Genomic DNA, 21214 nt, shown 5'->3' with positions numbered 1-21214 from the left:
GTCGCTGTCACACATAACGATTTTCTTAACGATATCGTTGCTACGTCACAAAAAGCAACGATATCGTTAACGATATCGTTATGTGTGACGGTACCTTTACTCATGACCAGTGCATGCAGATGCCAGCCGAGTCACTGGGTTCACAAATGGTTGGATTACGTCAAGTGGGTTGGCTAGACGTTAAACCACTCATCTTTTCACTTATTTAGTGACCGATTAGTAAAAAGGAGATTTTTGTGTACTCACCGTAAAATCTCTTTCTCTTAGCCTCTAATTGGGGGACACAGGACCATGGGTATTATGCTGCTGTCCACTAGGAGGCGACACTATGCATAATCTGAAAAAGATTAACTGTGGCTCCTCCTCTGCAGTATACACCCCTGGACGGCGTCAGCCTTCTCCAGTTTTGTTCAAAAGCAGTAGGAGGAATGTAACACGAATAACATAGGCATGCCTATAAGAAGGCCACTATGTACGAGCTCAAAGAACAATATGAGAACTCAACCGGGTGGGAGCTGTGTCCCCCAATTAGAGGCTAAGAGAAAGAGATTTTACGGTGAGTACACAAAAATCTCCTTTACTCTGTCGCCTCATTGGGGGACACAGGACAATGGGACGTCCCAAAGCAGTCCCTGGGTGGGAAGCAATGGACGAATATTGTGCAGACAGGCCGCTACACTTGGGGCACCGACCGCCTGCAGAACACATCTACCCAGGCTCGCGTCCGCTGAGGACTTGAGGACTGGGTATGAACCCTGTAGTGTTTAGTAAACGTGTATAGGCTAGACCTAGTGGCCGCCTTACACACTTGTTGTGCCGAATGGCCCAGGAGGCCCCTACCGCCCGTGCAGAGTGTGCCGTAATACCGGCTGGAAGAGGAGAATTCTTAAGGCGGTAGGCGTCTTGTATGGTGGATCTGATCCACCTGGCAAGGGTAGCCTTGGAAGCTGGCAGACCCTTGCGGCCGCCTTCCGGAAGAAGGAAGAGAATCAGACCTCCGGAAGGACACAGTCCTAGACACATATATACGCAATGCCCTGACAAGGTCAAGCGTATGCAGAGCCTTCTCCACTCTATGAACCGACCGAACAAAAGGGTGGCATTGAATTTTCCTCATTAAGGTGGAAGTGGGACACAACCTTCGGAAGGAAGGATGGGACCGTACAGAAACAAATACTTTGTCCTGGTGAAAAACCAGGAAGGGCCGTCTGCAGGAGAGTGCTGTCAGTTCAGACACCCTGCGTAGCGAGTCGATTTCCACCAGGAAAAAAACACCTTCTGGAATAGAAGGCAGAGCGGGACCTTCTTAAGGGGTTTGAAGGGTGGTTCCTACAATGCTGTCAGGACCAGGTTGAGGTCCACGTTTCCAGTGGTCGTCTGTAGGGGGGAACCAATCGGGAAACCCCCTGAAGAAAAGTCCTTACTTGCGGCTTGGTAGCAATGCGCCTTTGAAAAAAAGCACTGAGAGGGCTGACACCTGGCTCTTAAGCGAGCCCAGGGACAGCCTGGCCTCCAGACCCGATTGGAGAAAACCAAGTACTTTGGGTAAGGAATAAGGGAATGGAATCTGGCCACGAGATTCGCACCAGGTAAAGAAAGCTTTCCAGGTACGGTAATAGATCTTGGCAGAGGCTGGCGTCCATGCCCTGATCATGGTTCCAATGACGTCCGTCGAGAGCCCTGACTGGGTTAGAACCTAGGTTTCAAGGGGTAAAGAACAAAAAAGAAACAAGCAAAGGCCATACAAGGGGATCACCAGGCGGCAAGGAAATGTGCAAAAAACACAGCTTTTATTGGGGTATAACACAGGACAAAAAACATTAAAAACATCTAAAAACCATAGAAAACAGTAGCCTAAAATAAGGCACGTGCCTGTATACAAATGCAGGGGGAACAAAAAGGTACAGAAGGGTATAAATAATCCTCAGACTCCTATATGGACAGCATATTTGCTAATAAGCATACCACATATAAAGACACAAGTAAATCAAATAAGTAACATATACAACATAGGAGACATGAGGTAAATGGATATGAACAGTAAAAACCACTCTGGGGAATGCCGGTTGTAAGACCTGAACTGCTAGGAACCAAGAATATGGCGCCACAGATAATAGCATTCAGATATAATAGGGCATGCGGCTCCACGTGTCTAAATACCCCTACTCCTTGAATAGTGCAATGAAAGTGATGCACATCAGATAGTAATACTCAGATAGACGAGTTGAAGTAAGGCATAAAACATGGACACAAACACACATACCTTCCCAAGTGGTACACTACAAGGCAAGCTATATGTCCTAATCCTGGAAAATACCAAGACAGGCACATAGTGTGGTGCTCAGAAAAAACAAAGTACCTAAGCACCCAACATGCGTACCAAAGTTCCCCCAGAATCATACGGGCATAATAACCCAATGTAAGTAACAGTCACAGAGACAAGCGAGTACCCTACGCGTGTCGCCACTACGGTGGCTTCATCAGGGTATGTGTGTTTGTGTCCATGTTTTATGCCTTACTTCAACTCGTCTGAGTATCACTATCTGATGTGCATCACTTTCATTGCACTATTCAAGGAGTAGGGGTATTTAGACACGTGGAGCCGCATGCCCTATTATATCTGAATGCTATTATCTGTGGCGCCATATTCTTGGTTCCTAGCAGTTCAGGTCTTACAACCGGCATTCCCCAGAGTGGTTTTTACTGTTCATATCCATTTACCTCATGCCTCCTATGTTGTATATGTTACTTATTTGATTTAGTTGTGTCTTTATATGTGGTATGCTTATTAGCAAATATGCTGTCCATATAGGAGTCTGAGGATTATTTATACCCTTCTGTACCTTTTTGTTCCCCCTGCATTTGTATACAGGCACATGCCTTATTTTAGGCTACTGTTTTCTATGGTTTTTAGATGTTTTTAATGTTTTTTGTCCTGTGTTATACCCCAATAAAAGCTGTGTTTTTTGCACATTTCCTTGCTGCCTGGTGATCCCCTTGTATGGCCTTTGCTTGTTTCTTTTTTGTTCTTTACATGTTTGTATACTTAGGTCAGGGTTGGATCCCAGTTTAGTATTTTTACGTGGTGCCCCCTTACCATATGTCTCTAGGTTTCAAGGGGCACGCCGTCAAATTGAAAGCCCCTGAGTTCTGGTGGTAGAACGGGCCTTGTGATCCAAGATCCGGGCGGTCGGGGAGGTGCCAGGTGGCGTCTGCTGTAAGTTGTACTATGTCAGCGTACCATGTACGTCTGGGCCAGACCGGTGCGATTAAGATGGTTGGAACTCCATCTTGCTTGATTTTTCCCTCACCACTCTGGATAACAGGGGGAGAGGTGGAAAAAAAGTACAGAAGCTGGAACTGGGTCCAGTCCTGAACCAGAGCGTCTGCTCCGAGCGACCACGGATCGTTTGTTCTAGCCATGAAGTTGGAGACCTTGGCATTGAAGTGGGATGCAATTAGGTCCACATCTGGCGAAAAATTTCGGGATGGAGAGACCACTGTCCCAAATCTATTCTTTGTCATCTGAGGAAGACTGCTTCCCAGTTGTCCACATCCGGAATGTGGACCGCCGAGAGAACCGAGCCTGTGTCCTCCACCTAGTGGAGGATGTGCGACACTTCTCACATTGCCTGGGTACTGCGGGTCCCCCCTTGGTGATTCACAGTTGTGGCATTGTGCGATTGTATTCTGATGTGAGAGGCTGCCAGTAAGTGATGGAAGGCCCTCAATGCCAGGAGGATGGCATGAATTTTGTTGATGGGCATGGTCGCTTCCACTGGGGACCACTTGCCCTGTGTTGTAGGTGCACTGCACCCCAACCGGTCAGGCTTGCGTCGGTGGTCAGAACCTTCCATTGACCTGTGAGAAAGGATTTTTCTTTGCTAGCAAGGTTGGCTTGAGCAGCCAGTGCAGGGACCTCCTGGTTGACGACATTAGCTGGAATTCCCTGTCGAGAGGAAATAGGATTCCTGTCCCAGGACTTGAGAATGGCTAGTCGGAGAGGCCTGAGGTGAAACTGGGCAAATGGGACCGCTTTATTGCTGTCCCCATCCTGCCAGGGACTCTCATAGCAAACCGGATAGATCGGAGGGGTTTGCGGAGGAGGATGCAAACTTCTAGGCGGAGAGCCAGTGCCTTGTCCCTGGGAAAAGGCACTAGATCCCTGGGAGGTGTTGTCTAGCATTCCCAGGAAGGTCAGAGACTGACTCAGGGTTGGTGATGACCTTTGTAGGTTGACTAACCAGCCCATGCGACTCAGAGTGTTGTTTGTGATTGAGACGCTGAGCTCGCAGTCATCGAAGGCAGGAGCCTTGATGAGTAGATCGTCCGGGTATGGAACGAGTACTATGCCTCTGGAGTGCAGGACGTCCATGGTGGCTGCCATGACCTTGGTAAACACTCTGGGAGCCGTGGCGAGTCCGAACGGGAAAGCCACGAACTGGTAGTGGTCCTGGTCGATTGCGAACCTGAAAAACCTCTGATGGGCCGGTGCAATCGGTATATGCAGGTATGCGTCTTGTATGTCCATGGAGGCGAGATATTCTCCCTTCTCCATAGACGCAATGATGGACCGAAGAGACTCCGTGCGGAAGTGACGGACCCGTACATATTTGTTGAGATGTTTTAGGTCCAGTATGGGCCACACACTGCCTCCTTTCTTGGGTACTACGAATAGATTGGAGTAGAACCCTCGGAAGCGCTCGGCCGTGGGGACCAGTACTATGACTCCTGCTTGAAGAAGCGAGGAAACCGCTTGGTGGAAGGCACGAGCCTTGGCTGACGGTTTCGGGAAAGGGGGGGCGAGAGGAAGAATCGGTTCGTGTTTGGAAGTTGTACACTATCTTGTATCCGGAAGACCCTAGTTCCCCGATCCACCTGTCTTCAGTAGTAGGCATACAGACTTGCTGAAAGGAGCAAAGTCGCCTACGGGTGGGATGTCTGCTGGGGTGCCTGAATCATGAGGAGGAAAAAAAGTCTGAGGTTTGCCTCCTTTGGTCTTTGACTGGCCTGCTTGTAACTGCCAGGTCTTGTCCGACCTTTGCGTCGACCGTGAGTTGTCCCTGTGTGGGGAACGGTTGCGTGCTGGACGCAAGACGGACCAGCCCGAGGAATTCCGAAAGAATCGGAAATCGGGTTTGTTACACTTTTTGTCAGTGCGTATAGGTTTCAGTTGAGGGAGAGAAATAGTCCTACCCCCGGTGGCGTTGGATATCATTGTGTCCAACCTTTCACCAAAAAGGTCACCCACTGAGATGCGGGAAGTGTGTGAGGGGCTTCTTTGAGGCTGCGTCCGCTTTACATTCCGCAGCCAGAGGATACACCGAGTCGTGATGGCGTTTGATGCTATCCTCGTTAAGCCCCTTGCTGAATCCAGAGCTGCATGAAGCATGTAATCTGCTACAACTGCTATTTAAACCGCTTGGTCCAACAGCTCGGGGGCAGATGCTTGGAGGCCAGCTTGTAAATTTTTGGCCCAAGCCAGGATGGCCTTGGCGGTCCAAACTGAAGCGAACGCGGGAGCCAGGGAGGCCCCTGCCGCCTCGAAAAATTGAACGAGCCATGCGTTCTACCTGCCGGTCTGCTGCGTCCCTGAGGGTTGAGCTATCTGGCAGTGAAGAGAGGGTCTGTGCTGCTAGTCTAGAGACTGGGGGGTCCACTTCGGGTGGATCTGTCCATTCCTTGGTGTGGGAAAAGGTACTTTGCCTCCAGATATTTGCGATTAGCGAACTTTGTCAGGCTGTGAGAGCTGCTTTTTAAGGATCGCTTTAAACTCTGGGTGGTTAGAGAAAACCTTAGGCAGCCTCAGAGGTCCTTCAAAGGAGATCTTGGGGCCCCTGGTGGCAGATTAGAAATGTCCAGCACCCGATGGATGGAAGAGGTTATGTCCTTGACTAGCGCTGTATTGTTAGGGGGGGGGGGGGATTGCGATCAGAGACCCCTCCGTTTCCCTGTCTGAGTCGGAGTCACAGATGCCTGCCGAATCCTGTGTATCGCTGAGGCGTCCCCTGCTCGGTGAGTTGGGGAGGAAGCCTTCACTGGTCGGGGATTACGGAGATCTGCATTGTCTGCCCCTGGAAGGGGACGATCTAGATGACCTGAAACTACGGTGTCTCTCCCTATAAGGGGATGACCGTGCTATAGGATGACGCAGATGGACTTGACCTATGGGTCCGCTTGCGTCCTGACCTAGACGTGGATGTGCCAGGTCGTTCTGTTCCTGAGTCAAGCTCTCCCTTTGCTTGGTAACAGTCATAGCCGAGGCATGACTCTGCAGAGCCTGAAGCAATGTGGAGGTTTGTTATCTATAGACTGCGTCATAGATTGCGACCTCTGAGTGACCCATTCCGGCGTCGCATTAGGCACCGTGGCATTAGACACCGAGGCATTGGCAGGTGCTTCTTGGGGCTCTGACACATTAGTTTGTATGCAGTTCTGGCAATGCGGGTACGTGCTGCCGCTGGGGAGAGCGGTCCCGCAGGCTGTGCAGAATGCATAATAGCAATTCTGCCTGGTTCTCTTGGACCTTGAGCCCGGCATAGTGCACAGAGTGCAGAAGGGCTGCCGGCAGAGGGCCTTACAGGGTTAGAGAAACCTATAGGGGAGCCTTATAGGTAATATGGATTCACAGCTGAGTAAAGAACCCAGCTGTGAATTTACCCCACAAGTGTGCTCCTAGGTCCAGCGCCGAAGATCCACAGTCCTGTGCCCCCCGGAGACTGGCTGCCTGGTCCTGGTCTACAGACCAGGAGATACAGGGTTAATCTGCAGCAGAAAATGGCTGCTGAGAAGGAGAGGAGGGGGAGAAGGGGGCGGAGAGCTGGAAAAAGGCGGCAAGGCTGTGTAAAAACGCGCCCTTTCTGTCTCGATCCACCCCCTCTATGACACTGTAGTGTCATATTAGTCATCCGGGGGGCGGGCCGGGGGGCGGAGAGGAGGCTGCAGCTTCAGCTAGGCCGAAGCCGGGGCCTAAATTAGATGCCTGAGGCCCAGAAGGGCTCCAGGCCGGCGCGAAAGTCCGGGAGGGGGTCGGATCAGAACCGGACCCCCCCGGATTTAAAGGCAGGATGGTGGTGGGGCTATAAGTGGAAGGGGGAGCCTGGTTGGGGTCTCCCTGAGGCAGTATAGAGCTGATGCTGTCGCAGAGACAGGGGTGAAAGGAGCCCTGTGTCTGTCTGTGCCATGCCTGCCTGCACTCCCCCCGGCCCCAACAGGAGCCCGCAGCTGGGCTGGGGTCCCTGGATGCAGGCACAGTGTGCTGGCCCATTGCTGGGAGCTGTAGAGTGCTGCCTGTACAGGCCCTACCTGAGGCGTCTCAACCTAATGCCCCCAGAGGGGGATTAGGGAGGGTGCTGTTGTCACACCTTCAGGGGCCTTTATCCTCGCCTCGACTTTAACCCAGAAACCAAAAGGAATTGGGGAAGGAGGGGGGGGGGTCTCGACTTCGAACCAGCACCCGAGGGACTGGGGAAGGAGCAACATGGGGAAATATCCATCTCTACTTCAACCGGGCACCCCGTAATAGGGGGCCGAGGAGACCCTCTTTTCTTCATCTGTAATCCGTAGGAAAAAAACGGAGTTAAAAAAAATCTTAGGTGTGCCTCCTATGCGACATTAAGCAAAAACTGGAGAAGGCTGACGCCGTCCAGGGGTGTATACTGCAGAGGAGGAGCCACAGTTAATCTTTTTCAGATTATGCATAATGTCGCCTCCTAGTGGACAGCAGCATAATACCCATGGTCCTGTGTCCCCCAATGAGGCGACAGAGTAAGTAGTAATAAATGTGACAATGTTCCTGTGCCATTCCCTTAAACTCAGATATTCCAGGAATGCATAGGGCATTCATCAGAAGAAAAACACATTACAAACATAGTTGATGTTCTTCAAGGTACAATTGTGTTAAGTTGTAACAAATAGACGTTAAAGTAGTAAATGTAATACAAGTTTGAACCAATGCGAGAAGAAAATTCGATTGTGAATAGCACATTGCGTTAACACAGAAAAAAAACTCTTTCACCCCAAAATCAATAGGAATAATCTCAAACATTCATAACTCTACAGTGAAGCCGGCCCTACACATTTGATGGCTGTCAGTTAAATGATGCATCGGCCGACAACCATCTCTCTCATACACAGGAGTGCACGTTTGACCGAGTGCTCGTATTCTCTATGAGAATGTTGCCAACAAATATCCCTGCCGGGAACACATCTTCAGATGTACACAGTGATTGGCAGTCCGAAATTGGACATGCTCAACAATCAGTTGGCCAGCGCTTCCATACACAGATTGTCAGATAATCTAGTCCACATCGACTGACATAAGGTCCCCATACACATTGGACTAAAGTGTACATGATCTTATCATATAGGACTCCTGTAGTCAGATTGCTGAAGTGGAGATTCAAAATGTGTTGTGATCCAATAACTTACATCTATGATTCTTCACCCCCCCTGGCCCCCCATCAATGAGGAGGGAAGTGGGAAATGTAGAAAAAAAAAAAATATTCAAACGGGTCAATCTCTGTGACTCACTCAACTACACTAGTGCAGAGTTGCAGGTAGGTTACCAACTTGTCAACTCCCAATATCTAAGTCTTTTGCCCCTTTGTTTCAGTGACCACTGGATCCTCACCAGTGAAAACTTCTGTCTGATCTTTATCACATGCCAGAGATTTTCTGAGATTAGTATATAAATGGAAGAGTGCAAAAAATAACTACGGTAATCGTGATTACCATAAAAGCGTGATTAAGCACTAGGTCCTTATCAGACGGCATACTTGAACTCAACTTGGACTGTCCTCCCATCTCTCTTCTTGCTCCCTCTTTGACCACTTACAATCTGGCTTCCAGTCACACCATTCCACTGAAACTGTCCTAACTAAGTTCACCGATGACCTCTTAACCGCCAAGAGCAAGCGACACTACTCTGTCCTCCTCCTCGACCTGTCGGCTGCCTTTGACACAGTGGACCATTCCCTATTATTACAGACCCTCTCATCCCTTGGCATCACAGACTTGGCCCTATCCTGGATCTCGTTCATACCTAACAGACCGGACATTCAGCGTGTCCCACTCACACACTACCTCCTCACCTCACCCCCTATCTGTCGGAGTCCCGCAAGGTTCAGTCCTTGGACCCCTGCTCTTCTCCATTTACACCTTTGGCCTGGGACAGCTCATAGAATCTCATGGCTTTCAGTATCACCTTAATGCTGATGACACACAGATCTACATCTCTGGACCAGATATCACCTCCCTACTAACCAGAATCCCTCAAGGTCTGTCCACTATTTCATCCTTCTTCTCCGCTAGATTTCTCAAACTTAACATGGACAAAACAGAATTCATCATCTTTCCCCCATCTCACGCGACCCCCCCAACGAACCTAACAATTACAGTAAATGGCTGCCCACTCTCCCCAGTCCCACAAGCTCGCTGCCTCAGGGTAATCCTTGAGGCTGATCTCTCCTTCAAACCACATATCCAAGCCCTTTCCACTTCCTGCTGACTTCAACTCAAATATATTTCACGAATCCATATATTCCTCAACCAAGAATCTGCAAAAACCCTAGTCCATGCCCTCATCATCTCTCGCCTTGACTACTGCAACCTCCTGCTCTGTGGCCTCCCCTCTAACACTCTCGCACCTCTCCAATCTTTTCTAAAAACTCTGCTGCCCGACTAATCCACCTGCCCCCCGCTATTCCCCGGCCTCTCCCCTCTGTCAATCCCTTCACTGGCTCCCCATTACCCAGAGACTCCACTACAAAACCCTAACCATGACGTACAAAGCCATCCACAACCTGTCTCCTCCATACATCTGTGACCTCATCTCCCGGAACTTACCTACACGCAGCTTCCGATCCTCACAAGTTCTCCTTCTCTACTCATATCTCCTCTTCCCACAATCGTATACAAGATTTCTCTCGCGTATCACCCCTACTCTGGAACAACACATCAGACTCTCGCCTACCATCGAAACCTTCAAAAAGAACCTGAAGACCCACCTCTTCCGACAAGCCTACAACCTCCAGTAACCACCGATCGACCAAACCGCTGCATGACCAGCTCTATCCTCACCTACTGTATTCTCACCCATCCCTTAATGTCTTCACATCTATTTGCTCTACAATAAGCCAAATGTTGCTATCCCCCCACCAGGGGGCAACTAGTACCACAACCCAAAACAGTTATCACTAGAAGTGTGATCACTACAAAACCCCAATGATCTCACAATGGTACTCTAATAAAATACATAATTTTTATTAAACATTTTGTTAAATAACATTAGAATGACAAATAAATCACTATTTGTAAAGGGTACAAATCCTCGACAAAAAGAGGGACTAGATGACCTGAGTAGCACCACTAAGTCAGGCCCAACATATGCTAACACCAACAGATAGACATCGTGCTGTGAAGTACCGGGTAATAGGGGACAACCTATATGGTCTCTCTAAACATGGAATCCACGGGGCGTGGCCTAGCAGGCGATGTGAACAGACGTGCAACAGAGCTCTCCCGCTTCATTATCTCTGTATTAACCCCTTAGAGGCGCCGCCGAGCGCAAATCATACTCTCAGGAGTGCACATAGTCTCGGGGAGCGAGGTGTGACCCGAAGGAACGGAATCTTATCTGAGGATGACACGCAGGAGACAGAAGGAGCTGACAGCTGCGGGAAGCTCACAGGCCCAAGATGGCGCTGAGACTGCAGAGGAGGCGGCGAGGGCAAGCGCTGCTTATCAGAGGAAGATGGATGTGATTGCTAAGTTGGAGCGATTTGCCAGGTCAGAGGAGGCTGTAAATCTACAGTCAGAGGCTGGAAGTGTGGAGTCTGGAGCAGCTGGTGCCCCCGGAGATCAGCAGGAAGGAGGGGCTCAGCTACAGTGCAGTGGGTCAGACCAGGGATCTCCTACAAGGGCCGCAGGAGCTGTTCTGCCTGCACAGTCTGACATGCCAGAAATGGAGGAGCCGACTCTGAAGGACATATTTTCAGTGGTGATGTACTGTAAGTCTGCCCTGGGGGCTCTAAACCTACGAGCGGATGAATTAAAGGGAGAGATGGTCGCTTTAAACTCTGCTATGCGTAAAGTTGAAAAGAGAGTGGAAGAGGTGGAAGAAAGGGTTGGGAGTGCAGAAGATCGGATTGGTGAATTGTTAAACAGGGAAAAAAAGTATATTCAACGTATTGCTGATCTGGAGTTTAAGACTGATGACCTTGAAAACCGATCCCGCAGGAACAACCTAAGGATTGTGGGGGTCCCAGAAAAGGCGGAAGGGAGCAACCCCACGGCTTATATTGAGGCATGGCTAAAAAACGCTGTGGGTGGAGATGGCCTTACTAAGATGTTTGCCGTTGAAAGAGCGCACCGTGTGCCCACCAGACCCCTCCCCCCCGGCTCGGCCCCAAGAGTTATCTTGGCTAAAATTCTGAACTATCAGGACCGAGTCATTTTGTTGAGGAAAGCCAGGAATTGTGATGAGCTGACCATTGATGGTAATCGGGTCTCCCTTTATCCGGATTACTCTGCGGCGGTCCAAAAGCTTCGGATGAAGTTTGGAGAGGTCAAGAGGAGGTTGCGAGACTTAGATGTCCGTTATTCAATGATTTACCCAGCAAAATTAAGGGTGGTGGCTCTGGATCGGGTGCATTTTTTCCAAAATCCAGAGGAGGCGTCACAATGGCTGGATCTCAATACTAAGCATGTCAAAACGGGGCAGACCCGCTGAAACTGATTTAAGTGCTACTGAGGCAATTGTTAACCCTTCACTGTTATGTTTGGTTTGATAGTTAACTGGTACTTATACTGTGACTTTATGGTATATTGATATCATCAGGTTGTGTTCGGCGGCGCAACGAAATTTGCATTTTGGCTATGGTGGGCGGGGGAGCTGAAGGAACGCAGAGTTTTTATCGTTAGGCTGTGAAACAGCGTTCCCAGATCTCAAATTGAGAGGGAGAGTTTATTTTGATATTCTAAGAGTAGAGAGGAGTTGGGTGGGCTTAAAGAGAGGGGAGAGATAGAGAGTTATTTCAGTTGGGAATTGGGGATGGGGGGGGGGGAGGAGGGAGGGGGTGGGAGTTGGGGTTGAGACCTTAGGGAGCTTGAACTCATTCATTGTTTCTATAAGCTATAATGGGTGGGGAGGTTAAAATCCTAAGTTGGAATGTTAGGGGCCTTGCAAATGCTACTAAAAGAACAGCTATTTTCCAATATGTACTGAAACAGAGGCCTTCAGTGATATGTCTGCAGGAAACTCACCTAGTGAAGGAAAAGGTTGCTATTCTACAGAAGAGATGGGTGAGAAAGGCGTATCACTCAACGTTCTCAAATTATGCCAGAGGTGTGTCAATTTTGATACACGTTAGTGTTCCGTTTGAAGAGATTGAGGTAACCACCGATAAAGACGGCCAATTTGTGTTTTTAGTATGCAAGATATTTAACAGGTTAATTTGTATTGTGTCAATTTATATTCCACCACCATATTCCAAGAAAAAGATACAGGAGATTCTGGAAATTACGGGTAGGTGGGATGGGGTGCCCCTCCTTATAGTGGGGGATGTGAACAATATATCTAATGATCACTGGGACAAGGGTAGACATGCAGAGTTGAGAAGTGAAGGGAACTCTACTCCTTTTGGAAATTATCTAAGAGAAATAGGATGGATAGATTTGTGGCGGGTGCGTAATCCTAGGACATATGCCTACTCATGTTATTCAGCAACATACGGATCTTTATCTCGCATTGATGTGGCTTTGGGAAATGGGGGGGTGAATAATCTAATACATGAGGTGGAGTATAGGCCTAGAGTAATATCGGACCATAGCCCAGTACTGGTCTCTGTACAAATGACTGGGAAGAGTGGTCTGACGGGGTTGGGATGGAAATTTCACCCCTCCTGGCTACAGTATTTGGATATGGAACAGGTGGGAACTGAACTCGGGGAGTTTTTCAGGATAAATGAAGGGAGTGCGGGGAATCTTGTACTGTGGGACACCATGAAGGCATACCTGAGAGGAATTTTATTCCGGGACATCTCGAGACATAAAACTAAGTCTAAAATTCAAGACAATGCAGTGATGGAGGAACTGAGGGTGGCGGAAGAGACACTGGCCTCTCAGAATTCAAGAGAAGCACAACTTCGTATGAGGGCGGCTCAGGTAGCGGTCGATGAACTCCATATGCGTAGGGCAGATAGGTTGAGAGCCTTTCAAAAGGAAACATTTTATTCTGAGGGAGAGAAGGTAGGACATTTGCTCTCGGTGGTGGTTTCTGCGCAGCGGGATTCTTCACATGTATACTCCATAAGAACAGAGGAAGGTAAAACGGTTACTCAGGGGGGGGAAATTTTAGACGTTTTTCGGAGATTTTATAGTAAATTAAATTCCTCTAGGGTGGATAAAAGTCCTGAGGAAATGAATAGATATCTGAAAGAGGTTGACTTACCCAGACTAGGTAGAGAGGAAAGGGAGTGGATGGATAGACCGCTTGGGGAGGAAGAATTGAAGGCGGCTTTGGCGAATATGGCGGGGGGCAAGGCTCCGGGGACGGACGGTATCCCAGTAGAGGTTTATAAAATTCTTAATGCAGAGTTAATGCCCAAATTGGAGCGAGTGTTCTCTGAGTCGTTGGAGAGGGGAGTGCTGCCCCCATCAATGAGAGAGGCCATCGTGGTGGTTATTCCTAAAGCTGATAAAGATCCTCAACAGCCGGAGTCGTATAGACCAATTTCACTTCTAACGGCTGACATAAAGATTTTGGCGAAGGCCCTGGCGAACAGGCTGACCCAAGTGATCGATAAATTGATTCACCCAGACCAGTCTGGCTTTATGCCCAATAAATCCACGGCAATTAACTTGAGAAGGCTATTTTTAAATATGCAAATTCCTGCAGACAATGCCGGAAAAAGAGTTGTGGTGTCTTTAGATGCCCACAAGGCCTTTGATTGTGTGGAGTGGAGTTACTTGTGGTCGGTACTGGATCGCCTGGGGTTTGGTCCAAAATTCATCTCCTGGGTTAAGTTGCTGTACTCGTTCCCAATGGCAAAAATTAGAGTTAATAATAATTTGTCAGAGAGTTTCCCGCTGTTTAGGGGTACCAGACAGGGGTGTCCGCTGTCCCCGTTGCTCTTCGCTCTGGCCGTGGAGCCGTTAGCGGCTAAAATAAGAGGTGCTCAGGAGGTTAGAGGTTACATCTATGGTAGGAGGGAAGACAAAATTGCATTATATGCTGACGATATTTTGTTGTTCCTGGAGGATTCTGAAAGGTCCCTGTGCAATGCGGTTGCTTTGATTGAGGAGTTTGGTCGGTTTTCGGGTCTCACAATAAACTGGGATAAGTCTTGTATGTTGTTGATTGAGGGGGACAGTATGGGCAGTGGAGAGAGGGCGATAACCACAAAATTAAAGATTGTTCAAAAATTCAAATATTTGGGTATTCAGATTGCTCTTCCTCTAACTACCTTTGAGGAACTGAATTTAAGTCCATTAATGCAGAAAATTCGTACCAAGATTGCGGCATGGAACAAATTACATTTATCGGTGGTTGGTAGGGTGAACCTCTTAAAGATGATTGTAATGCCACAGTTGTTGTACGTGCTACATAACTCTCCCATTTGGATTACACAATGCAGATTCCGTAAGATTAGGTCTTTGTTTGGGGAATTAATATGGGGAGGAAAGAGTCCTAGGTTTAAACAGGAGATACTTCAGAGGGCCAAAACAGAGGGGGGTCTTGCACTTCCTAATCCATGGCTATACTTCTTAGCAGCACAGTGTCAACATCTCAAAGGATGGGGGGAGGAGGCAGGGAGTGTGCAAATACCTAATAGCTTGAGGTTCTTACTACAGGCAGACGTTTTGAGTGACAGTTTGGAGGGAGGACAATTCAAAAAAATGGGTTCACATGGGTGCACTATCAAATTAATTCACAGAGTATGGGAAAAAGTCAAACTCATTAGGGAAGTGAGTGGGTTCACCAGATTCTCGCCTATTTGGGACAACATTTATCTACCGGAATTTAGGCAGAGGGAGGGTTTTCACTTTTGGTCTGCAGCAGGTATTAAATGGCTGGGGCAGCTGATAAGTCAGGGCAGACTTAAAACATTTGAGGAGTTGCAGGAAGAATTTCAGTTGCCACGGTCTGAATTGTTCCAGTATAATCGTATCTCTCATGCTTATCAGGCACAGAATAAAAGGGGAGCCATAGTGGTACAGATTGATCTCATGATCGACTATATCCTTAAGAATAGCTGCACGAAGGGGGCGATTTCAGAAATATATGGGTTTCTACTTTTTTCTTTCCTGGAAAAATATCCCATCCGAGCCAAAGGGAAATGGGAAGCTGAATTGGGAATAATTGACAATGATAGATGGGAGTCGGTCCTAGAATATGTGCCCAAGATATCAATGAGTGAACCAGGCAGGCTATCACAGTTATTCGTAATCCATAGGGCCTATAGAACCCCTGACAGGTTGTTCAAGGCTGGGCTTAGGCAGAACTCGGACTGCCCTCGGTGCTCACAATCCCAGGCGGGGATATTGCATATGATGTGGCAGTGCCCTAGACTGTCCTCCTTCTGGATAGTTGTTTTAAATCGTATTGAACTGGTGTATGGATGTTCTGTCCCTAGGGTTCCACTGACTTGCATATTGGGATATGTGGAGGAAATTGTTACGGACAACATGTTTAAAATAGCTATTGCACGATTGTTATTCATTGCTAGGAAATTGATCGCCAAATTTTGGATTAGAGAGGAACCTCCAACAAGAAGAGACTTTCTTAAGCAAGCGGAGCATATACTTACTTTGGAGAAAAGTATCTACACCAAAAGGAATAAGCTGGACATCTTCCACAAGCTGTGGCAACCGTGGATGGACTTGAATTAGGATGATAAATGAGAATATAGGGAACCTAGTATTCAATGGAAATATAACGGATGTTTATTCAAATGGTTGTATGATGATGGGAAGTGGGGTGGCTCTGGCTGAGGTCTCGGGTTGGGCAGGGTGGGGGGGCTCTGGGTCGGGGGGGAAAAAGTTATCTGTAAATGTTTAATGAAACATTGCCATGAGAAATATTCTGATTGTTTATTCTTTGCGGATAATAAAAATCTATCTGATAAAAAAAAAAAAAACATGGAATCCACAGAATCTCCATATCATTGCTAGTGCATACTACGATATCCCCAGTGGGAAGTGTGAGGACCCATGTCCCAATACCCCCCTATCAGATGTAAACACTCTAACAATATGTATAGACCGGTATATTACCTAAATAGTAAGCCTGGTGTGTGCTCCTCGGCGTCCCTCTGCCCCGACGCGCGTTTCGCCGTAGCTTCTTCTGGAGGCGTCACCCATCCCTTGTAGACTGTGAGCCTTCGCGGTCAGGGTCCTCACTCCTCCTGTACCAGTTATGACTTGTATGGTTTAAGATTATTGCACTTGTTTTTATTATGTACACCCCTCCTCACATGTAAAGTGCCATGGAATAAATGGCGCTATAACAATAAATAATAATAATAAAAATAATACTCCCAAAGGGAGAAGGAAACTTACTGTCTTAAAACTAAACGCTTGCCAATGGTTTTTTCCGTATGACAGTAAAATCGAGCTAGTTCCACATTCTCTGGGTTTGCAGCTAAAACACAATGTGCAGCCTGGGGGAGGAAAGAGTGAAAAAAAACAAGGTTACAATGGCCAGTTACTACAAAAATAAAAAACATCTGCAGTAAGAAAGCTACTGAAATGTATACAGGGTTAGTATGGAGTTCCTTAGGCCCTACAATAGCAATGACTCCGAGGTCCATCTTGCATCTTTATACGATAGGAGTTGCACAAAATATTACTATAAGATGGGGGAAAAAACATGGCCAGACGAGCGATTTATCTATGCCACTGTTAAGCCACAGTCCAATTTTCCATTGCATGCACTTTTGTTTTTTCCTCCCCTTTTCCAAGAGCGATAGCTTATTATTTTTCCGGCAATGTACCAATAATGGGGGCTTTTAATGGCAGACGCTGGCTGTGTAACACTCCACAGATTATGATAGAGGTTCTGCTCCTGAGCCAGCACCTTACACAAGGACCCGACATAGGATGTACCAGTAAGTCATAATTAGTTAAAAGGGATCCTGTTCTGTCCAGAATCATTATTTACCTGCAGAAAAAAGAAAAAGGTTAAACTCTCGTCTGTCTCCCTTACAGGGAGCGCGGCTATAGGGAGAAAATTACCCTACTGTATATAGTTCTGTTCCCCTCGCTTTAAGTTATCAGGGGGTGCAGGGAGCGGTTACAGTTAAAGGGAACCGGTCACCCCGTTTTTTGAGATTGAGCTATAAATACTGTTAAATAGGGCCTGCGCTGTGTGTTCCTATAGTGTATGTAGTGTACCCCGATTCCCCATGTATGCTGAGAAATAACTTACCAAAGTCGCCGTTTTCGCCTGTCAATCAGGCTGGTCAGGTCGGGAGGGCGTGGTGACATCGCTGGTTCTTCCTCAGCTTTACGTTGGTGGTGTAGTGGCGTAGTGGTGAACAAGCAGCGCGCGATCTGCGCTGTCATCCCTTTCGTCGGTGGGGGCGGCCATCTTCCTGGGGCCGCGCGTGCGCAGATCGAGTGCTCTGCTGCACGGGGCTTCAGGAAAATGGCCGCGGGATGCCGCGCGTGCGCATTAGAGATCGCGGCGGCCATTTTCCCAAAGCCGAGTTTGCATCTCGGCTTTGGGAAAATGGCCGCCGCGATCTCTAATGCGCACGCGCGGCATCCCGCGGCCATTTTCCTGAAGCCCCGTGCAGCAGAGCACTCGATCTGGGCACGCGCGGCCCCAGGAAGATGGCCGCCCCCACCGACGAAAGGGATGACAGCGCAGATCGCGCGCTGCTTGTTCACCACTACGCCACCAACGTAAAGCTGAGGAAGAACCAGCGATGTCACCACGCCCTCCCGACCTGACCAGCCTGATTGACAGGCGAAAACGGCGACTTTGGTAAGTTATTTCTCAGCATACATGGGGAATCGGGGTACACTACATACACTATAGGAACACACAGCGCAGGCCCTATTTAACAGTATTTATAGCTCAATCTCAAAAAACGGGGTGACAGGTTCCCTTTAATGTTCACTATGCAATGAGAGTGGCTGTAATCACTGCCCGGCACTCTGACGGCCTGGTCTGCACACCATACTATTCAATGTGTCAGGGAGTATAGCGAGTAACAACTGCAACCAGTAGAAGTAATGGGAGGAGTGATCTAAAATTTATTTATGCAGAATGACCCTATATCTGCAGCTAAATAGTATTTCTGAACATCATAGGGTCCCTTTAAATGGGTTTTCTCATTATAGATAATCAGAAGCGTACCACTGCCTCCGGGCTTCAAGATTGATTTCAACAGTGTAAACCAGCAGCACTTCTCTACTGGGCCAGAGTGTGCACTGGGATGCTGCAGAGAGACAGAGGTTGGACAGATACAGTCAGCTTCTGAGCTTGCAAGCTCTATGGACAAAGAAGCGGCACCCTCCACGGCTAACAGCCAGCAGAGATGGCCGGTAACAGCAGCATTGAGAGGTATACTATAGAATTACAAATACTTTCATACTTGAGAATAGAGAGGACTTTTACTAACAAGTAAACTGCAAAGTACTTTGCAATTCTAACCATTTATGATGCGGAGACAACCCCAATAAGCAGGTGTAATATGATGCCAAGCTAGAAAGACTGCTGCAAAATCAAAATCCTAAAGGAAACTGAATGGTGTAATGCAAAACTACAACTTGTCCAACAAAAATCAAGTCCTCATAGAGCCAAGATTGAAAAGGAAAAAAAACAATTATGGATCTTGGAGGGAGGGGCATACAAAACCACAAAATTGAGAAATTGTACCATCAGGAAGTTAATGACCAGTGAAACACTCACCAAATTAGCAGTAATCCTGCCACTAGCGCCCATAGATTTTTTTCCCCATTGGAGCCTAATAAATGTGTCAGTTGTGCTCAAAAGTTTACATACCCCGGCGGAATTTTTGCTTTCTTGGCCTTTTTTCAGAGAATATGAATGATAACACCAAAACCTTTTCTCCACTCATGGTTAGTGGTTGGGTGAAGCCATTTATTGTCAAACTACTGTGTTTTCTCTTTTTAAATCATAATGACAACCTAAAACATCCAAATGACCCTGATCAAAAGTTCACATATCCCATTTCTTAATACAATGTATTGCCCCCTCTAACATCAATGACAGCTTAAAGTCTTTTGTGGTAGTTGTGGATGAGGTTCTTTATTTTCTCAGATGGTAAAGCTGCCCATTCTTCTTGGAAAAAATGGGTATTATACCTACCGATAATTCGGTTTCCAGGAGTCCATCCTGACAGCACATTGGAGGACGTCCTCCTCCTCCTTGCAGGGACAGGAAAAACACCACAAGAGGTTAAAAGGTCCCACTCCGCCCCCTTTCCTTTAGGGTTTTGATAAGTACCACACCATGGATAGATATTCTTTGAAATCTATATTAACCAAACATATTACAGCATATGAAATAGTATACATAGGGACGGAAGTAACGGTGCTGTCAGGATGGACTCCTGGAAACCGAATTATCGGTAGGTATAATACCCATTTTCCAGGACGTCCCCCTGACAGCACATTGGAGAATACCAAAGAAAACCTCCTTTAGGGTGGGACAACTGCTTGGAGAACTCTTCTCCCAAATAACGTTTGCTGGGCTGCTAATACGTCAAGTTTATAAAGCTTACAGAACGTGTTTACCCTGGCCCAAGTTGCGGCCTTGCAAATCTGATCTAGGGACGCCCCTGCTCGCTCAGCCCATGATGCTGAAACAGCCCTAGTAGAGTGTGCTTTAATTCCTGTTGGGCAATCTATCCCCTCTGATGAGTAGGCTTTTGAAATTATAGTCGTGATCCAGCTAGCTATTGAAGCCCTGGAAGCTTTTTTACCTTTATTCTTACCCCCAAATAGAATAAAAATATTAGAATCCTTCCTCCAGGAGCTAGTGGCCTCTAGATAGTTTAATACTGCCCGTCTGACATCTAGGGAGAGTAATGCCTGTTCTTTTTCATTAGAAGGGTTCTCACAAAAAGGAAGGTAAAATTATCTCCTGGTTTCGATTTTTAACCGAGGCTATTTTAGGGATAAATGCTGAATCTAACTTTAGTATTATATGGTCCTCTCGGACCTGAAGGTATGGATCCTTAATTGATAGAGCCTGAATTTCACCTACGCGTTTAGCTGTTGTAATCGCTACTAAAAAGGCCATCTTCCAGGTATGTATTGAAATAGGCATGTCCTCCTCAAGAGTATAAGGATTTTTACATAGAGCCCTGAGGACCAGATTTAAGTCCCATGTAGGAGCTAGCTGTCTTAAGGTAGGCCGTAATCTCTGGATAGCCTTCACAAATCTAATTATCCTGGGGTGGGAGGCCAATGGATAATCCAAGAAAGTACTGAGGGCCGAGATCTGAACTTTAAGAGTACTCGGCCTGAGCCCTAAGTTAAAGCCAGATTGTAAAAAATTCAAAACTCTAGGAACATCCAAGGCCCCCGGTACCACGGCCGACCTGCCACTTTCCATACAAAATTTCCTCCAGATTTTGTGGTAGATGGCTGCAGTCACAGGCTTCCTACTAGCCTGGATGGTTGTAATTACTTCATCCGAAAGACCTCTGAATTTCAAGATGTCCCTCTCAGGATCCATGCTGATAGATGTAATCTCTCCAGTCCTGTTGTAATACAGGCCCTTGATGAATGATATCCTTCCATAACGGGAGTTTGATAGGGTTTTCCGTTGTCATGGCTCCCAACAATGGGAACCAGCTTCTCTTTGGCCAAAATGGTACAATTGTCAGTACTGTGGCCTGGTCCTCTTGAATTTTCCTGAGCACTACTGGAATAAGTGCTATTGGGGGAAAGGTATAGGACAGAGGTTTGTCCAATGTTTGACTTAAGGCGTCGACTGCTTCCGGCATGTCTGAAGGGTTGAGGGAATAAAATCTGGGCACCTTTGAATTTTTTCTTGTGGCGAACAAATCTATCCCGGGAGTTCCCCCAACGGTGGCATAGTATTTGAAAAGTTTTTTGATTCAATTCCCATTCTGTTGGACAAACCTTTCTTCTGCTTAGGTAGTCGGCTAAAATATTTTGAGATCCTTCTAGATGCACTGCTGTTATTGACAGGACCGTGTTTTCTGACCAAGCA

The 21214-nt window shown here is 47.4% G+C and overlaps 1 protein-coding gene across 2 annotated transcripts in view; it reads right to left on the bottom strand.

Annotated features, from left to right (window-relative positions):
- The window catches only part of RPP21 (ribonuclease P/MRP subunit p21), a 57558-nt gene that overhangs the window by 11679 nt on the left and 24665 nt on the right, over window positions 1-21214 (bottom strand). For both annotated transcript variants that reach the window (XM_069757734.1, XM_069757735.1), the window contains exon 3: window positions 16561-16661. In XM_069757734.1, the coding sequence (XP_069613835.1) occupies window positions 16561-16661 (101 nt within the window). The remainder of the gene's footprint in view (window positions 1-16560; window positions 16662-21214) is intronic.

The sequence above is a fragment of the Ranitomeya imitator genome, chromosome 3 (assembly GCF_032444005.1).
Source record: "Ranitomeya imitator isolate aRanImi1 chromosome 3, aRanImi1.pri, whole genome shotgun sequence".
Taxonomy (NCBI): Eukaryota; Metazoa; Chordata; class Amphibia; order Anura; family Dendrobatidae; genus Ranitomeya; species Ranitomeya imitator.
Note: the sequence above shows the minus strand (reverse complement) of the source record. Positions and strands in the feature narration are given on the sequence as shown.